The sequence below is a fragment of the Symphalangus syndactylus genome, chromosome 2 (genome assembly GCF_028878055.3).
Source record: "Symphalangus syndactylus isolate Jambi chromosome 2, NHGRI_mSymSyn1-v2.1_pri, whole genome shotgun sequence".
Classification (NCBI taxonomy): Eukaryota; Metazoa; Chordata; class Mammalia; order Primates; family Hylobatidae; genus Symphalangus; species Symphalangus syndactylus.
In genome coordinates, this window is record NC_072424.2 from 106,150,393 (window position 1) to 106,172,070 (window position 21,678).

Below are 21,678 nucleotides of genomic sequence, written 5' to 3' on the forward strand. Positions count from 1 at the left end.
ATCCTTGGATAATATTTATGATCCTAAGGGGGAAGTTTTAAGAAAAAATGTTCAAACTTGGGACCCAGCACAAGAATGACTGTATATCCTTCACCAAAGGATTAGCTAATTATTTAAAAGTATGTCGCTTCATCTGAGTCACTAATTACTACTGATTAAGATATTTTACAACTCTATGAGAAAAGACTTAGCTTGTAGAACATTTATAGCAAATGATACTCATATTATAATAATGCAAACAAATTTTGCCTAGTACAGAGGAAAATGATTTGTCTGTTAGTAAAGATAGCCTCATGGTTTCACTTTGATTGTCTTATTGGACATTTAGTATAAAATTTAGGAATCGTATTCCACCATTCTTTCTTTCATTGATTATAAATGTTTCCCTTATTCCTATAATCTTTTGACCCAGTCTTACTATCCTGCTGGTTCCCCCAATAATATATTAATCTATCTTTAGCATATACTCACATACACACTGTGTAACACTTGACTCTTCATTTTGGAGGTTTTTTTTTTAATAAAGTATGTTCCCTTATTTATTCCACATCATAAAAATCATAGGGAAAATAAGACAGAAAGAAAAATTCTTGTGAGTAACAATGGTAGGTTAGAAAGGTAAGGTAAGCTTACTAGGGGTAGGAAGATACTGCATATGTAATATATGCATGAAATTAAGGGAAACCTGATGCTAGGCTGAACAACGCATTAGAGCAGGGGCATCCAATCTTTTGGCTTGCCTGGGCCACCCTGGAAGAAGAAGAATACCCTAACACTAACGATAGCTGATGAGCTAACAAAAAGAAAAAAAAATCTCATAATGTTTGAAGAAAGTTTACAAATTTGTGTTTGGCCATATGCAAAGCCATCCTGGGCAGCACATGGTCCACAGGTTAGACAAGCTTGCATTAGAGAATACAATGCTGTTCTAATAAATGCTTTATTTGTGCATTCTTCTAAATCCCATAGCTTTGAAATTCTACCTACAGATCTATACTACCATGTCTGTATCAAAGAGTATCCTAGAAAAGTTTTTTGTGTTTATTTATTGATACATATAAGACATAAGGAGGAGACAACTAAGAACCTCTTTTTCTTCAGGATACTCTTGTATCTGAATTTTGTACCTGGAATAGCCGTAGATTTTAGACCTTTAAAGAGAGATAGCCTGAGGTAAAAAGATGACCTACTGGAATGGAGAAGCAAAGAGATAAGAAAAAATCTGAATTCTTGATGAAATCACTGAGCCACTGAATCAGCCAACCCTGGACTTTTTGTTATGTGAAAGTAGCCTTCTTTATGGTTTAAACACATTTCTAGTTGTGCTTCCCATTACTTGCACTGGAAAAAGCATAAGAGATACAACTTCTGCCACACCTCCAAGTCAGCCCTGAAGCTTTTTGCTGCAGTCTCTAAAGCAAGATTTCTACATATACTTGTTTTATAAAGTTCAAAGGTTAAATCCTTATCCTATATCTCTACATACCTGGATTCCTAGCCTTGCCTTTCCCAAGACATAAAACCTTTGATAATTTACTTAGGCTCGCCTGACTTCAGTTCCTTCATATACAGAATGATGTAAATACATATTCCAAAGGCATTTTGGGAGAATTAAGTGAAATGACATATTTTAAATGCTTGGGATTAGCCAGAAGGAGTCAGAGAATTATTTTTTAAGTATCCAGTAAGTCTGACCTAACATGGATAAAAATCACACACCCAAAACATAACTTTTGAAAAGTCAAAATTGGCACCCTACTTTCCTATTTAATCTCCAACTCTTAAATAACTGAGGTGGGAGGAACATACAGAAATACATAACCAGCTTGATGAAGTTTGTAAAACTGTCCTATTTAATTTTATTCTCATAAACCTAGAAAAAGTAAGCCAGCATCTTTTTAATCAGCATTGCTAGGTGGAGATTTCATGATGCTGTGAGCATTTCTAAGTTGTCATATGCTCTAAATTCAGAAAATGTTCACTTTTCATTGAAAAATGTATCTCAGCCAATAACTTCCTCTTTGGGGAGGGAGTAGAGGTCTTTACAACATACCATAGTACTCTTGGCAGAAACTAGGTTGGAAAACTAACATTCTTCCAAGATTTTAAAGCATTTTTTATATGTAATGATAATCTAATACATAATCATAACTCCATATTTTTCACATTAACCATATGAGATAATTAATATCATATATATTTTTAATAATTCCTAGTTACTTACCTTTTCTTGTGTGCTCTTTTGTGTGTGTGTGTGTGTGTGTGTGTGCGCGCGCGTATGTATTTCCCTGGCATTCTTCTTGTGTTTGAAAGATTATAAGCTTTTAAACTGAGATAGTACCTACCTATCTTGAGTCAAGTTTATTTTTGGAGAGGAGAAGTATAAGGTCATAACTGTATTTTCGGTCACACTCCTACAAAGGACAAGTAATTTTGAGTCTTTGGACTATGTATTGACTTTAAGATATATGTTAAAGGTGACTATATAGTCTTTGAAATTGCTGTGTATTCTTATCTTAATTCATCTAGGAGGTTGGAAGTTCTCTAGCACTGACACCTATATTCATTTTTTTTTCCTTTTTTTTAATACTAGGCTATTCTTTTCCCCTGAAATATATTAGGATATATCTAACTTAGATGCATTATGTACCTGAAATATCAGGAAAAAATTCCAGTCTCAGCATGCCATTTCTGTCCACTGTAATTTAGACATTTTTCATGTTGCATTTATGTCCGCAAGGGTAATAGTCCTTACATTAAAAACCAGCCTTCATTAAGTGGCTCACCCTTCAAGTAGTCCATTACAGCCTTTCACTCTCTCACCTTGTACTGCTTCCAACTCCCACTGTTTTTAATAAGCAACTCAAATGCGGCAAAGTATCTTCTCTGTGCAGAGGGCAAAAGCATCAATAGACAGATGATAACATGGTTTGGAAGAGCACATTGAAATAAGCCCATAATTCTCATCCTAAAATACTTCACTGCAAACAAAGACTTAAAATTATTTTCAAACCCTAGACTTTAGTCTGATTCCTTTCATCCACGATTTTTTCTTTTACCATACATGCTCTAATGAGACAGCAGATAATATATATGTTTCTAAAGGTTTGCTTAAACAGACTTGCAGCAAGTGTTTATCAAATAACTAAAAATAACATACAGGAAAATCAAAGGAAGGGCAAAGCGTCTCCCCAAGAGATGAGAATATCATAGAGAAAATCCTGCAAGTTTGGCAGCAATTCCAAACAACAGTGAATCTCAGATTCCATTTCCCACAAAGGGTAAGAAACAGTCATTTAAAGCTTTCAAATTGTGGAAAGAAGTATTTTAAATGAAGTGGTAGAAGATCATTCTGGATTAAATCAAATAAATTATATAGCTCATTATATAGTGGATTTAAATAAATGCCCATGCCCAAGTCAAGGAAATTTGTCAACTCAACTACAATGATGAAGCACTGTGGTACTGGAACAAGAGTAACTTTTATATTAGACAGACAGATCTAAGTTCCAATTCTGTCCCTGGGTGACAATTATTCTATCACTCTCTGCCATGTTTTGTCTCTGGTAGATATGCTATTAAGATATTCACTCCACTTATCTCTGAAATATCACCAATTTTATAAGGCTCTTGTGAAGATTATAAGATACATGTCACATCCCTAGTATAGTAAAACTCAGTAAGTGACCAGTAAGTGGTAGCTAATAGTAGTAAGCACTTTCATCTCAGAGATGCTTATCTAAAAGTGCTTGAGTTTGCAACATCATTGTTTTCAAACTGCCCTTTGGAGCCATATGTCTCTAGGTGTTTTTCAGAGAAGCCATCTTGATGGAGCCAGGGTGGTAGAGACAAAGGGGTAGATGGTGAGAATGTAGGGGATTATAAAACAGATTAAGTTCCAGGACCATTCATTCCTTGTCATTGATTTTAAATATTAAAGTGATAGAAAATATTATTTTTTAAAAAAAGAATTCTATTACTTAAAAAAAAAGCTGAAAATCATTGAATGACGCATAACCTTCCAGCTTTAAACCTCTGAAGTTTTCACGCTCCTTAGAATCTAACACCTATATCCAGTACTTTTTGAGGTTTTCCCATCTATGTTAATGGTCTCATGTTAAGCCCTTCCTCTCCTCACTACCACCAAATCTCTCAGTTCCCCTTAGGACAACTGCACATGTTCACACACACACTCTCTTTGGTTGTGTTAACAGACAATGCTAAGTAGATGACAAAAAGAAAGCAAACCAACATTTTGGCCTGATTTTCTCCATCTTCTAATACAAAACTAGCCATAATATTCCAAGCCAATATTCATTGCCAACACTATATGCACAAAACTGTATTCTACCACTCTCTGCCATGTTTCGTCTCCGGAAGATACACTGTCAAATAATTCTGTTAATTCAACTGTGTGCGATTTTTAGCAGTTATGACTTTGTAAAAAAAAAAATATGCTTTTTTATTAATCATCTATAATAGGGGGATGAAAATATTAGTCAAAGTGATCCACTACTTTTAGTAACTGATCACTGTTCCCAGAGAGAAAGAAAGCATAAGTTAACATAAGAACTTTCTTGAAATTTTTTCTCAGATGTATTAAAATGTGTTCCATGGCATATATAACATTATTTTAATAAATTATTACTAAATTAAATTATTACTAGATCTTCTCTTATAAAACTAAGAGACTCATATCATTACTTAGGAAACTTAGCTGAAATCATGTTACCTATATCTTTTATTGTATGCATCAAATTATGGACACCAATGTCTTATTTAATTTTTCACTTCATCACACTATCAGAAGAAAGCCAGGTACAAAATCATGTGACCCATGCATGCTCCCCACTGAATAAAACAGCACAACAAATCTCTCCAAATGAATAATTTAAGAATGGTCCTGGAATTATCTGTTTTATAATCCCCTACATTCTCACCCCTACCCCTTTCTCTATACCACCTGGCTCCATCAAGGTGGCTTCTCTGAAAAACACTTGGAGACATATGGCCTTAAACTACTGAATCAGACCTCACTAAGTTTTATAAAGGAGGAGGAATGGTTCCTTACTTCAATCTTCAGAGTTATTTAACGACAAAGGGCTTTCGTTTTTTACTATATATACAGTGTGTGCATTTTAAATAAAGAACTCTGTACAGTTATTTTCATTATTATCAGTGAAAATTATTATTTTCATTATTGTCAGTGAAAGAACTCTGTACAGTTATTTTCATTATTATCAGTGAAAACACTAGACTGAAGGTGGGATACAATTCAGTCATAATTTTAAATACTATCAAATAAGTTCTCTAGAGACTCTAAACGAAAATTCAATTAGCCATTTTACAAAAACCTGTTAAAATTAAAAAGAAGTTATAATTACAGTCAAAGATAAATGTATTGAGTTGTCAATCACAATCCCTACTCTCAGATCTAGGACAGAACATATAGTAAAATGGTCAAATAAATTTGTTTCATAAGGTCATAAGCATAAAAAAATTGACAAAAGAATGTCAAAAACACACGTCTTTGAGATCAAAGAATGATTTCTAGTTCCATGTAACAGCTCTCATTCTCTATAGGTTCTGAAAATATATCTACAATAGATTTTTGAGGAACAGAAGATCGGAATTTGACAAGCAAAAGTCAAAAAGAAAAAGAGAGAAAGAAATCTGAAAAGAATACACTTTTTTGGTAAAATTAACAACATTTAAGTGTATCCAATATAGATAAGTAATATTTATAAAGACAAAGGTCAAATCTTAATAATTACGTAAAGGTCTAATCACATAAAAATCTCAACTCAATATAATGTTTGGTAAATGGGGTATTTTTGAATTCAATTAATTTTCTAACAAAAGGAAAAACCTCTTGTTTAATTCTTGACAAAAATATTTTAAAACTTACATTACAGAAGTTGGCATTTTTGTCTAAGAAAATAGACAAAAGAAAAACATTTCTCATTATTTTTGAGAAATAAAAGACAAAAAAATATGGTCTATGTTCAAAAGGACTTTTTTTTTTTTTTTTTTTTAAGACAGAGTCTCGCTCTGTCACCCAGGCTGGAGTGCAGTGGCCTGATCTCGGCTCACTGAAACCTCCGCCTCCCGGTTCAAGTAATTCTCCTGCCTCAGCCTCCTGAGTAGCTGGGATTACAGGCGCCTGCCACCATGCCCGACTAATTTTTCTATTTTTAGTAGAGACGGGGTTTCACCATGTTGCTTGGGCTGGTCTCGAACTCCTAACCTCGTGATCCACCCACCTCGGTCTCCCAAAGTGCTGGGATTACAGGCGTGAGCCACCATGCCCAGCCATTCATAAGGACCATATTATAGTCTAATGGACAGAAGGACAGATAAGAAATATACTATAAAAATAGCTACAATTTAAGTAGTACATAGTACAGTGGGCCGCATCTTCCGATATGAGGATAGAAGAAATAGAGTTTCAAGCCAGTCAGGAAAATCTTCTCAAAGCAGGTAGAACGTGAGAAGACACAGTAAAAATGGGTAAGAGATTGATGAATGGATAAGTAGACAAATAAATATTTCAGCAGAGGGAAAAGAACAATACAAGGCCCATACAAAGATATCAGCGAACACAGTATTTTTTAGTAGGGAGGAGAGAATCCAGTATGGTAAGAAAACTAGCAGTTTGGACCCATTTGAGGATATCTATTTTATATCTTTTGTTCTAATCCATGACATTTTATTTATTATTTTAGTTTCCCAGCCTTGTGTGCATTGGTTTTATTTATTTTTTGTCAATTTACATTGACATATCAGATACGTAAAGAAAAGTACACAACTCATCATTGCACAGCTCAATGACTTTTTACAGATTTCAGCACACCTCAAACTGTAAAACGCCATCCAGATTAAGAAACAGACTATCACCAGCATCTGGAAGACTCCTTCATGCCACCTGACAAGCACTAACCATCATTTACCCAAACCCTCCTTCAAGTAAATAATATGCTGATTTCTAATATCATTGATTAGTTTTGCCTGTTTCTGAAACTTACATAATTTATATAAATGTATATAATATATACCCTCTTGCATCTGGTTTCTTTCCCTTAAGATAGTGTTTGTGAAATTCATTCATGTTATTGTATAAAGCAATGGTTCTTTCATTTATTTGCAGTACAATATTCCACTTTATGAATATGCCACCATTTATTTATACATTGCACTGCTGACAGACATTTGGGTTGTTTTCAGCTTAGAACTATTATGAATGCTGATGCTATCAACATTCTTGCACATGTCTTTTGGTACACATGTATACTCACTCCTGCTGGGCTTATACCCACGAATGGATTTCCTGGTCATAAGGTTGTACAGATTTATGCTCCAACAGTAGTATTAGAGGGTTTTACTTGCTCTACATTTTTGCCAACACTTGGAATTAAAATTTTCATTTTTCCACTGATTGTACAGTAATTTCTCACTGTGTTTTAAATATGCATTTTGTTGATGACTAAGTAGGTGTTCATAATTTCATATGATTTGGGGACATTAGAACTGTCTTATGAAGTACTCATTCTTTTGCATGCTGTTTTTTATTCTATTTGGCAGACCTTTCAGTCATCATCATTGTAAGTATGTGGAACTGTGTAGTAAGTAGTAAGTAGGAACTGCTGCAGAACATTTTAAGCAATGATTGATGGTACTGTATCTCTGCATGAATAGAAACAATTTTCTTTTTTTCTATTATTCTCTACTATCCATCTTCAGTCTTCTTTCATTCTAATCTATTTATTCATCCTTTTTTCTCTCACTCTTGGCTTTCAGTCCAAAAAGGTTAATAAACAGAAGCCAGTTAACAGCACCAAGTATCACACAGTTCAGTAACAAGTTAGGTTTGGAGAGCCAGCTTTTATAGAGTTCCCAAACATTTGGGGTTTTTTGTTTGTTTTGTTTTGTTTTCATTTGTGTGTGTTTTTAAAGTACATAAAGAAAATAGGCATGCTTGCTAATTTATGTGACAATAAAAAGATCATAACATTTTAGTATGAAAAATCTAAATGTCTCCTTTATGCCAATTTATGAGCAAGGAATATTCAGTCAGCACTTTAAAGGAATATCAGAAGGAAAATGAAAAACAATAGTATCTATTATAAAAAGAGATGACTAAAAGAATAATATACCTGAGTGCCTTCTCTCACCTCTCTGAAGACTAAACACAGTTTCACTCGGCAAAGTGGCCATGACCTTTTTCCCTCCTCTGCATGATTAATTACTTAATGTCCTATTAATTGGAAGATATGGCTGAATTTCAAATGCTTTCATTTTCTGTGCATATCATCCTGTACTGTAACCACCGATTAAGCTGTTCATCAAAGGTGAGCCAACAAGGTCATCTGAGCAGTAATTCTTCAACTATTCATTACCCACCATCAGTGGTAATTAGCAATGGTAACATTTCCATAAATCAACATCTTTCTTATTATCCTATGATGATAAACATACAAAATGTGTGCATCCCAGCCCACCCACCCCCTTTAATTTTATATGAAAAGTTTAGTCTAAATATACCACAGAGAAAATTCAGGTGAAAAATTACAGTAGTTTAATTAAAATGCACCAGGAAAATAAGGTTACACACCTTTGAAAGAAAAAATACAAATCTATGCACAAAATTAAATGAGTCTGCTGACAAAGTAGGGGTCAAATATAAGAAGCAAGAAGTGTCAACCACACAGTTCCAATTTTCCCTCTGCAAAGGAAATTATGGCTCAGTTCAGCCTCAAAAATAACCATTTGCCTACTCAATCACGGAAAGTGACAATTCAGAGTAAAAAGCAAATTCAATTCATTCTATTATAAAAGTACACATCACCGGGGAACCAATAAAATTTTTTCAAGGAAATATTTACCATATTCATTTACAAACCGAAAATTACATTTAGAAATGTAACTTTTAGGTTTTATTTACTTTGCGTGCTTGTGATAAATTGTTTATTGTTGACGTTTTCACTTTTTGTTTTTTTAAATCATATTAATCAGCAAGTTCAGGGATGCTGCTGATAGAATTTTCTCTCTTCAATAAGCAGAATTGACATTTTCACTTCTAATGGCTATGTCTAAAATTGTCATATCTAAAATTCACACTCAAGAAGGACTTACTCATTTTGTAGAAAAATTAATTCCAAACCATTTTTAATCATAATAAAAATACTAAAATATACTTTGAAACCTAAATTATTAGTACTAAGCAATCAGTACATTAATTATATTATATATTATAATAGCATAATGATATATATTATATGTATATGGCTATATATTATATATAATTATGTACTATTTTTGTTTCTTTCTAAATATTGAAAAGGAAAGAGTTTGTTCTCTTTCATGTTGTATTTTTAAATTCCTGTTTACATTTTCAATGTTACAATTTAATGTTCTTGCTAAGCATATATGCACAGAACTTGGAATTTGCTCCAGATTAATATGCAGAATTGAAAGCACAACTATTAGTCCAATATTGTATGAATGGTATGTAAATATTGACATCCTATGTTAATATGTTTTCCTAAGTAAGATGAAACACAATGCACACTGGTTTAAACAATTATAAATTATATTATCTCACAAAACCCAAAATCAAAGGATATAACAAAGTAAGGTAAAAAACGAAAAGATGCTGGGCATGGTGGCTCACACTTGTAATCCCAGCAGTTTGGGAGGCCGAGGCAGGCGGACCACGAGGTCAGGAGTTCGAGACCAGCCTGACCAACATGGTGAAACCCCGCCTCTACTAAAAATACAAAAAATGGCTGGGCATGGTGGTGCACACCTGTAGTCCCAGCTACTCAGGAGGCTGAGGCAAGGGAATCACTTGAACCTGGGAGGCAGAGATTGCAGTGAGCTGAGATCAGGCCACCGCACTCTAGCCTGAGCGACAGAGTGAGACTCCATATCAAAAAACAACAACAACAACAAAAGAACAGATTTGGCCCTATTTCTCTACAATTCTCAGATAAAAGATCTCCATTTGACACTTTTGTCTCCATGCTGCCTCCACTCAGAGTCACTGGCATGCTCATGACCACTGGGAGAAAGACACAAACTCTCTCCCTACAATGTAATAAAATTCTTTCCCTTCAGTCTGATTGGATCCAACCTATATAATTTAATTGAATAATTACAAAAAGAGCGGATCCCACATTTAAGTTTTTTTGGAAAGGATTTTTTTTTTGTTTATTCTGTTTTTTTTTTATTTTTTGATTTTTGGTTTGTCACTTGGGTTTTTATTAAATAGAAAAAAAAACACTAATACTTATCTTTTTTTTTTCAAAGACAAATAACAAGGAATACAGAATTACAGAAAGTTATTAAGGCAAAGGCAAAGAATACTTTAAGGTTCTTAGATGTGATCCAGTAGCACAATAATTTAGTTTATTATAACCATTAAATTATTGTTGTTACACCTTAAATAAGAAAATCATAGATACTGCAAAACTATTCCCCCAACACTGACTAAACAGAGTGACTCTCACCTTGGGGCATCTCGGGTGGTAGATAATGAGGCTCTTGAGCACTAACATGCACCCATTCAAAGTCATCATACAGATCCTGGTGGTAATCACAGGCCCCTGGACCATCATCGAAAGTACAGCCACCTAGGAGAAAAGAAGACTACTGTTACATTCTAAACAGATTTTCCAAACATAACGAAAGTTCTGGGGAAGGAAATGTTATATTGATATATATAATGTTACTCACAATCTTAATAATAAATGGTACTCCTGTTTATCACTATTCTTTTTAAATTTTCACAGAAAAATAAATTTCTATCAGTACTTTCTGTTTGAAAAAGAAGCCCATTTGAGCCCCAGAAGGGAGACTGAGGCACAGATTTTGAACTATTAAAAATAATAGAAGATACATGCATAAGTCAGGCTTTCTTGAAATATACAAAGTGTTACTGGTAGAGGACCTTGACTGCAAGTTGTCCAGGTTCTTGGCGTCTTGAACGAAGAATTGGACAAAACCCACACCAAAGCGAGGAAAGAATGAAGTAACGAAAGCAGAGATTTACTGAAAAGGAAAGTACACTCCACACCGTGGGAGTGCGCGAGCAGCGGGTCAAGGGCCCAATACGGAATCTTCTGGGGTCCAAATACCTCCCTAGAGGTTTCCGATTGGCCACTTGGTGCTCACCTCATGTAAATGAAGTGGTGGCCTGCAATCAACACTTTACAGTACTTTCTGCAACCAATCAGAGGTACTTTCAATTTTCCATCACCACTCAGAAAACGAGGAAGTTTGCAAAGGGAGTAGCCTGTGGTCCTTTTGTTACTAAGGCCTGGAAAGTTGGGGTTTTCCTTTCTATTTAGTTCTAGGATGTCAGGTGAATCAGCCTTAGGTTCCCTGCCTCCAGACCCTATTCTGCTGCCTCACAAACCACCTAGAGTCTAAATCATTTTTAGTAACTTTAGTGGTGAGAAGTAGAGGAAGAATAAGAGTGAAAGTTGTCTTCCTCTACAATGCAAGTTCAAGAAGGTGAAATAATTTAAGTTTTACCAACATCTTTGCTTTAAAAGAACTCTTTGAAATCTCATAATAGCCAATGAAACATAAAGCTTTTTAGGGTCTAAAGTGTTTGAGGTCTGTGATATCTTTCATGCTTTATTTAGATTACTTTCATACACAATTATGATTTAAAAGGTTGGGGGTGACTCAAGCATAAAACCAATCAGATTAGCCTATAATCACTTTCACCGCTCCTACTTTATTTAATAACTTCGTCTTTTTAAATGGGGGTAGCATTCCCCCTTCGCATCAGTCATGGTTTTTCTGGCTTAATTTTCAGGGGTAATCGTATTGCAAAAGTAGAAGGATTATTTTTGCTTCTTAGCTGATGTGTACAGGCACACACGACTCAACATATTTAGTTTATTCAAATCATGAAAATAAGAACTGGCCTATATGTCTCATCTTGAAAGAAAATGCATTAGAACTAATGAAAATCCAGCAGTGGGTTTAATGAGAAAAACCAATAACCTGTCTCCTTTCAAATAGCTTATTTGTTCAGTTTCCATAGGGATCTCTGTGAAGAAACTCAGTGAATTCTCTAACCAAGCAACAGACTAAGGAGTAGTAAACTCCAGTGCTATAAATTCTTCTCTGTAAAAAAAGGAATTTACTTTCCTCATCAAAAGTTTGGCAATCGGAGTATAAGTGAAAGTTACACTGCTTACCAATGACAGGGAGGGGTCAGTGTCACAGGCAAAGCACGAGACATCAGAGATGTCATGGCAGCACTATAAGCTCTAAAATCTTTTCCAAAAGGAGAATATGTTGAGCGTATTCTTGAATCACTCTTATGACTACAGCAATCCTATAAAACAACCAAACTTGAGGACTCGAAACCTTAATACTGTCTTTTAAATATGCTTAAAATAGACCTTTTATAAATGCTCTCATTAAAAAAGATGTACTTTTTAATTCAAAATTAATCAATGAAAATAGGTTGCTAGGAAATGTATCTTCACATAGGAAGAGGAATGTTTTTCTCAAAATATAATTTGCTATCAAACTCTAAAATAATTTACTGCTTTGTAACACAGGCCTTCAGGGCCCCCATTACCCTTTATAATACTGTGAGTGCCCTCTGTATATAAATTTAAACTACCAGCGGGACCCACATTGACTCATTTGAAAGACAAATGGCCTTAATTGCTCTCCTTCATAGCCACTGTTAATTTTAGACTACAGGATTCTGATTAGCAATAACAACTAGGAGTAGCTGTACAAAATAAGTGGGTCAACCCTTGCTATTTGTTGCGCATCCTTTCCCTATCTGAAATTTGTCAAAGGAGTCTTGAAAATCATTACTGGTCTACTTGACATGGGTAATAAGAAAGCTTTTTAAATAATTTTTAATTTCTAATTTACAACAAGGTCTAATCCAAGAGGTATAAAATATAGCATACTAATAAATCTTTTACAAATCTTTTTGTAAAGAATTTTGTATTTCAAGGTTAAGGGCAAATACAGTATACTGGAGTAATGATAGGAAATGCAAAAATAATAATACTGGACTGATAAATGAGACAAACTATGGGAGACATATATATTAAAATAAATACAATGTGTTATGTGGGATAATAATATGATGAAAACTCCAAAGAACATAAAAGAACTGGCTACCCACACCAGGGTTGGTTAGGGAAGGTTTCAATGAGTTACTTGTAGTGAATATGAGGAAGGATATACCAAACAGAGCAAAGCCAGAATGGAAATTGGAATAAAAGTAGAGGAAAAGCAAGAGCAAAGGCATATAAGTCTAAGGGAACATCATATGTTGTGAAATTTCAAATAATTCTGTATAATGAGCATCCAGAATACATAGGAAACTAGGAAGAAATGAAAGTAAATACGAAAAGTTTTAGATGTCAGAAAAAGGAGTTTAGAGTTTGTTCTACAGCTGTATTAAAATCTTTAAAAGATTTTATCCAAGAGTATGAGGCAATTCAAGCCACATTAAAAAAATGGTAATAACCCATGTAGAGTTAAAAGAAGAATAGAGGGAAACAGAGGAAAATACTTTGTTTCAACCTTGTAACAGACAGCGCATAATATATCCTGAACTAATTCCATCATGTACAGTTCCTATTGACCATTTAGGACTCACTAGAAAGGCCTAAACACCAAGTCCTCTATTATACACAGTCCTCGATACACGTTCTTGAGTTCAAGACAGCTTTATGTATAGTATTACATAATTTATTACATAAATCTATTTAAAAAGAGAAATGTCATAACAAGGTCCTAATTCATAAATTAAAACATACCTTATGAATTTAAAGTTTCACTGAGCTGGATGGCAGATGGCAGAACAGAAAGAGGTAATACCAAACTGGTGTTCAAAATTTAGTTAGGCAGAGGGAAATAATGAGCAAGGAAACATTCCATTTCAGCTGCTGCATATGCTACTGGTGATAAGGCTACAATGAGTAGCTGCAAATCATGCCAGAGAAATGGTGACCACAGTTCCTTGACCTTTGGAGGAAAATTACTTCTGAAGAGCATTTCACAGATTGCTAATTCCTCTACGCCAATCAATCAACTAAGGGACAGCTCTATCACCAAAATGGTCTGCTTCTATGATAGCAAGCCACTTAAGGGGTTGGCAACCTGTTCATCTGAAAATAAAAATCAAGCTGATATGAACTTGCCAGAATATCTTTTTATTCCTAAACTGCTCGGTGAAAAATGTGGAACTAAGTAGTATTAGACACCAAAAAGATTAAACGTAAAAAGGAAAGAAAAGTAAGTACTCCTGACCCCAAAACTATATTGCCTAAATATCTAGCATTTAGATTCTTGAGTGCTTATTTAAACAGAGGGTAAAAGCTCTATGAGAGAACATGGAACCACAGACATTTTCTGTAGAATCAGGAAAAAAATGAATACCAAATTTAAGTCCTTTCCGAAGTCAAACTTTTCAATAAAACCTGGGGTCACGTTAATTTAAACAAGTTGAACTGAAGAAAAATGAAAAGTCAGTAGATCACCGGAGAGCTGTGAAGGACATTCTTTTAAAAGATTATTGTCCTAGGATCTTCCACACTCTCCCCTCCACGGCACCTCTAAATTCTTAATTTTCTGACTGAGTACGGTAGCAAGAAACAAAATAGAATTATCTTTCATGGTTCTTTACTGTTTGTAAAGAATAAGGTTTATTTAGCTGAAGATATGAAGCATTTTCTTAAATTTTTTGAATATATATAGTTTTTTCAAGTAAAAAGAAAGTCCAAGACAAAATATGTTGGAAAATACAGTATCCTTAGTAAAGTTGCTTGATGATCCTCAAAAATGGACAAATTAACCTTCTCCAATTGTGAATTAAGCTGTGATACATAACTTTGCTCATGTAAGTGATTATCAACTTGGAATGATCTTTCTTCCCTTTAGGACACAGAGAAAGATTAATACATGTCACATTAGGACACATGCAATACTGAGTTAAACTAACTTTGTCATCTATCTATGCTAATCAGAAACCATCATATAAATTTGTTGGTATGATCTCCAAAATTCATTACAAAAAAGCCAATATATTTCACAAAAATTTTAAAAAGAACAAAAATTACTAAATATCTTAAATATCTTAAATGCAGTCCTATTGATAATCTGAGTAATACAGTTTATTACCAGAAAAACCTTACAGAAGTATAGAAATTAATGGTTTTGTTTGTTTGTTTTTGTTTTTGTTTTGAGACGGAGTCTCACTCTGTCACCTAGGCTGGAGTGCAGTGGCGCGATCTCGGCTCACGGGAACCTCTGCCTTCCAGGTTTAAGCGATCCTCCTGCCTCAGCCTCCCCCGAGTAGCTGGGACTCATGCCACCATGCCCATCTAATTTTTGTATTTTTAGTAGAGACGGAGTTTCACCATGTGGGGCCAGGATGGTCTCAATCTCTTGACCTCGTGATCCACCCTTCTTGGCCTCCCAGTGTGCTGGGATTACAGGCGTGAGCCACTGTGCCCAGCCAGAAATTAATGCTTTTAAATAAAGTTCCTATTTCCTCTGAAATATACTGGGATATCTGAATCATTTTTTTTCCTTTTAACGCTACACTTCTGGGAATACTGAAGGTACAAAATAAAAACTGGCATACTGTAATAAATATTTAGGTACTTTATACCTGCTCTAATGATAAGCAACACTTTTGTTTTCCAATTTAAGCACTGAAATTAAAATAGGAAAAATTCCAAGTAGATACAAATAACAAATGGTTTTAAGGGCATATTTATGAGTCACTGGTCATAATATATTGCTCTGGTTCATTACCAAAGAGGATCTACTAGAAGAAAACAGAAAATTTATGAATAGGAGTTCTTTAAATAATAATCACTTGAGATCCTGAAAGTATCCTTTGCCCTGCTTGTAGTTAATTAGGGTGTGAAAATATTATTTAGGTCTAACTCCTTCATTAAGGAAAAAGAACTAGAGACACATTTCAGGAAATCCAAACCCATTTATTGATAGGTAGAAATAACTCTTAATGATGACAGAAGAACTTCAGACACGATCGTTACTTATCTAATTGTTCATCCCTAGAGTTCCATCTCTAGCCAAGAATATATGTTCATATAATCCAAGATTATTTAGCTAGTAAGACTTCTATTCAAATTGTATATTATTCGAAGCAGATGCTCCACTCCAACTAAATAAACAATCTGCAATAAGACTGAATTAACCAGAATGGAATAACAAGTTCAGTTCCATCCCTTTCATCTTTACAGAGAAACAACATTAAAATCCCTTATACATCTATGAATAAAGCTTAAGAATTTTAAGTATGGGCCATACATCATCCACGCAGGTAATAGAAGAGAGACAATACATCTAGACACAGCCTGGAGTAATGGCTAAATACATACATAGCTTTCATATTTTACCTCTTTTAGCTTCAGTTTCCTCCCCAGTACGATCAAAATAATAACAGTTATAGCACAGTGGTGTTAGGATTAGTCATAATGCATGTCAAGCTCCTAACACCCAACACAGTTTTTTTTTTGGTTAAAAAAGCATCCTTATTTTATCATGTTTTATTCTTCACAGTTTATTCTGTATATGCTATACAGATGCACATATTTAACAGCTAAGCCCTTAACAAAAAGAGAAATATGGTTTCCATCTAATATACATAGAAAGACTAAAGATAGTTTATATAAAGGCAATATTACCATATTGCCAAAACCAGTTTTACCTGAACACTCATCATATATACTTTCAAACAGTCAGGAAATACTTTCCTTTAGCGTAGGAGTCAGCAAACTTCATGTACAAAAAGCAAGTTAGTAAATGTTTCCAGTTTTGTGGGCCATGCCATTTTTGTCATAACTACAAAACTCTTGTCATAGTATCAAGAAGCCACAAAGAATACCTAACAAATGGGCATAGCTATGGCTGTACTTGAATAAAATTCTATTCACAAAACAGGCCACAGTCTGAATTTAGCCCAAAGTTCACCAACCCCTGGTTTAGATCACTCTGATCTTAAACCATAGGCAGAACATAGTCTGGTTAAAAGCTTAAAACCAAGAATCTTTAACTTCTGCATCACCTCCATATTTTCTTTCTCACATATTAAGAGGAGTAGCCGTGAGCCACAGCCAAGCAACTGAATCAGAAATGGAGAATGATAGTGCTGCATCTGAAACCAAATCAGTTGTCTGGCTGGCAAGCAGTATGAGTAATAAAGTGAGACTAGAAAAGGTGAGAACTAAAGACACTTTCAAGGGCTTCCAGTCCAAATGCCTCAAGCTTGTAAGACCACAATGGGAAATACCTCATGCCCTAGCATATACATGCATACATGCGTGCAAGTTATCTCCTACTATGCTTCACTAGTTCAGTGCTCTTTCCATAAATGAAATAAAATGAAGAATAGGTAAATCAAGGAAGCAGCTATTAAAAGGAAAAAGGTCAGCAGTCCTTTGTTTTAAATACAAGTAACCGCATGTCCATTGTAGCAGGGGATCCCAAAGTGTGATCAATCCAAATCTTACCTAATTTTTAGGTCTCAGGTACAAGTTGGAATTCAAAAATAAGCCTCTGAGACCTGGGTAGCTCTGCCAATAAGTATGTGACTTCATCCAACCTCATTATGGAGCTAATGGGTAAGTAATTACATGCCAAATACCCATAGAAATGATTTCACAGATGAAAAGAGGTTTTGAAAATGTAAAAGGAACATGTTAGTGAAAAGTACCCCAAAGAAGAAAAAAATAAAACTTGCCAAGAGTCACAGAGCAAGAAAGTACCAGAGCCAGGGGCTGAACCTAGGCACTATGGGTTCTTTACCCTTAAACACTACATTAAGTGTCTCCTGAAAGTGAGGCAGGATTAGCCATTTTCAGAATTATCCAGTACAGCTGCCTCCAATGGGCACAACCTCAAGAGAAGGTATTCCCCATTCCACCCATTTGGTAGCATGGTGATGCTGCATCCTATGAGAATAAACATGTGGTAAACTTTGAACCATATAATATGTCACCGTCTCTCAGGCATCCCTGATATCACTGACAGGAAAGGGTCTTTATTAGAAAAGCTATAAAAGTCTAGCTAATTAACTAAAATTTCTACAAATAATTTTATTTAAATACGGTGACTTAAGGCTGAAAATTTATATGATCATTAACACTATCCTATCACTCTTGCTTGGCAACCTTCACTTTTCACCTCACCTCCCCCTAAAGCATGTATAAACCAGTGAATTTTCTATCTTTGAAAACATTAAAAGCAATTTTGTTTGGACTATTTTTGCAGTAGCCCTTGCACAAACTGTAGGATAATAAACCAGGTGTTTTCCCAAAGATCATTAGTGAGTATATTTACCCAAGTTTCTTTTCCTATTTTTTATACTTTTAACTATTCCAGTAAAAGGTCTTTTTCACTTAGTGTTAGATACACAATCTAGAGAAACTCATCGAACAAAGTAATAGAGAGTAAATGTAGTGAAAAATAAAATTCTCAACTGAAGCCATATTTACATTTTGGTAAAATTGGAAACCACCCAAGCTCATATTTAAACATATCTTTGTTTTGTTTTGTTTTGTTTCTCCTGGAAAGATTACTGATTACTGGTGGGCTCCACTTCACCCATATGAGACACACACTGGCTTATTTCAGCAGTTGCTCCTGACTTAGCTAAAGCATGATAGGAGATAGATCATTTCTCTTTTATGAAGGGATGTAAAACAGAATTCCGTGACCCAACCTCCTAGAGGAAGGGCAAAGACCTGCTTTGAGGGTTTGAATTTAAAGTTTTACTTCAGATTGGCAAAGGAAATTTAAATACACTCAACTACATTTTAAGGAGGTCAACAATTAAGTTTTGTAGGACTTTGAAATACACTTCAAGAAAATAGATAACCAATTAATTTATGTAAATAATTAAAATGCATCTTGAAGTCAAAAAACGAAAAAAAAGAACACTTTTTTAAGGAGGATCACTTGAGCCCAGAGTTGGAGACTACCCTGGGCAACATAGGGAGACCCCACCTCTACAAAAAATAAATCGAAAAAAATTAGCCAAGCATGGAGCATGACTATAGTCTCAGCTACCCAAGAGGCTGATTACTTGAGCCTCGGAGGTCAAGGCTGCAGTAAGCCATGATCGCACCACTGCACTCCAGCCTGGGCGGCAGAGTGAGACCCCATCTCAAAAATAATAATAATAATTATATATATACATATATATATAACTTTATCTTCCTATATTTTTCATTAATATTAAACCCCTTGCGTATCAAAATGTTTCTAGACTAGGTTAACATAAAAGGTATATGGGCCAATGTTTGGGTTTTTCAAACTTCTTAAAACACAGTTCTTAAGAATGATGTTTTTTTTTCTGTCATTTCCTTCGGTTAGAATAGATAATTGGATATCATCCTCATTACAACCAGTATATTAACTATTGCTATTGGATACATTAACCAGTTCTTCTCATTCTAAGCATAATTTAATGTCAGTTTAGCCTTCTGTCTGGTCCAGAGCAAACAAGCCACTCACACAAACACAAGCAAATCATTTTGTTAATGTTGACTGACATCAGAACCCTGGATGTCGGGGACCTTTGCTCCCTTTCTCATAAAGACAGCACTCTGGGCTTTAAGGGAAGTTTTAGTGAAACTTTTAAGATAATCTTTAAAAGTGTCAACTTCTGACCAAATCAATGCTGAAACCTGAATCACAGTAACTTTCTCCTCAAATTTCCTCCCTCAGTTGAGTGCATATGGTTACCATTTTGTGGAATCACCACATAAAGATTTCCCAAGCAGCAAAAAGCACTGCTTTGCACAGACATTAAGTGACATGTAAGTCAATGGCCATTCTAACCTAACAAAGACAGCGTTAAAGGAGGGAATAGTGAATAAAATTTTACACTGGGTCTCACCAAGATTCAGGTTTGTGTATGTTTTCATTTCTATACCAACAAAGAAACTATTTGGACTCACCCTCCAATTTCTACTTTCAACTACTACTTAGAAACGTGTGCCAATTAATTTGAAAATTTCTCCACAATATCCTATGATATTAGAAGCTAAGTGCTGTGTACATTTACATCATCATTAGTTAGTATTTTAGTTAGGAAAACATCTAGATCAAGCTTGTCCAACCCACAGGCAATAATTTAATGGAGATAAGAAGTTAACCTTCTTTTGCTTCAAACTCTAGTATATCAGAAGTTCATGGTTCCTAAGAACAGTACGTATGAAAACATCTCCAAACTTGAAATATCCTGATCTCATCAGAGTTAGATGATTGGGGCCAGGCACAGTGGCTCACACCAGTAATCCCAGCACTTTGGGAAGACAGAGGGGTTAGATTTCTTGAGCCTAAGAGTTCAAGACCAGCCTGGGCAACAAAGTGAGATCTCCATGTCTACAAAAATTTTTTAAAATTAGCCAGGAGAAGTGGCATACACCTGTAGTCCCAGCTACTTGGGAGGCTGAGGCAGGAAGATCTCTTGAGCCCAGGAATTTGAGACTGCAGTGAGCTATTGTGCCACTGTACTCCAGCCTAATTGACAGAGCAAGACCCTGTCCAAAAAAATAAAGAAGAAAGAAAAAAATGATTCACTAAAGTATTATAAAACTCATTTATTCAACATTCTTTCAATTTTCCCTCCAGCCCTTGCTCTAAAACATAATGACCAAGTTTAAATCTATCAAATTATAAGGTTTATTGAAAAAGGTGAACACAGTTCTTCAGAATAAAATATAAAAACCAAGAAGATTTTAAATTTCGAGTATGGGGGAGGAAAGCTCGCAAATAAGATTTGCATAATAGATTAAAGCACTAGCAGTATGAAGATAGCATTTGAAGTCTGGTATCTTCTCTGTAGTATTATAGCTTTCATGACTCACTTCTCATCTCAAGCCATACCTTATACTTTGAAATATTCAAGTCACTAAAAATAGATAAAATAAATTATTACAATGTGCTTCTGACAAGGAAATCCTGGCAAGTAATTATTAAAAATAAAACTGCCCCAGCCAGGCGCAGTGGCTCACACCTGTAATCCCAGCACTTTGAGAGGCCGAGGCAGATGGATCACCTGGGGTCAGGAGTTCGAGACCAGCCTGGCCAACATGGTAAAACCCCATATCTACTAAAAATACAAGAATTAGCTGGGCATGGTGGCGGGCACCTGTAATCCCAGCTACTCAGGAGGCTGAGGCAGGAGAATAGTTTGAACCCAGGAGGTGGAGGTTGCAGTGAGCCGAGATCGTGCCATTGCACTCCAGCCTGAGCAACAGAGCAAGACTCTCTTAAACAAACAAAAAAAACTACCCCTAATTCATGTTCCAATAAATGTAGGAAAAATCTCTCAACTTCATCACTCGAGTAAGGGCAAACTGCAACAAAAATGAAGAGTTTGTCTGTATCATTTGCAAAAAAGCAAAGGATTGATAATATGTAGTATTGATCATAGAGGAGATAACAACAGAAGGACAACTGGTACTTTGAGGGCAACTTGGTTTCATTTACCAAAGTTGTTAATATACTTGCCTATAATCCAGCATTTTCACTTCTACCCTACATAAATATTGGCATATGTTTAGTCCTGAGTCCTACAAATACAAGCTAAGGCTACCAATACTGCAAGAAGCAAAAGCAAAATGTCTATGGGTCTTTTTAGATGAA

The 21,678-nt window shown here is 35.0% G+C and overlaps 1 protein-coding gene across 11 annotated transcripts in view; it reads right to left on the bottom strand.

The window, feature by feature from the left end:
• The window catches only part of PTPRK (protein tyrosine phosphatase receptor type K), a 560,116-nt gene that overhangs the window by 427,324 nt on the left and 111,114 nt on the right, over positions 1 to 21,678 (bottom strand). For all 11 annotated transcript variants that reach the window (XM_055263595.2, XM_063621231.1, XM_055263606.2 and 8 more), the window contains exon 2: positions 10,509 to 10,631. In XM_055263595.2, the coding sequence (XP_055119570.1) occupies positions 10,509 to 10,631 (123 nt within the window). The remainder of the gene's footprint in view (positions 1 to 10,508; positions 10,632 to 21,678) is intronic.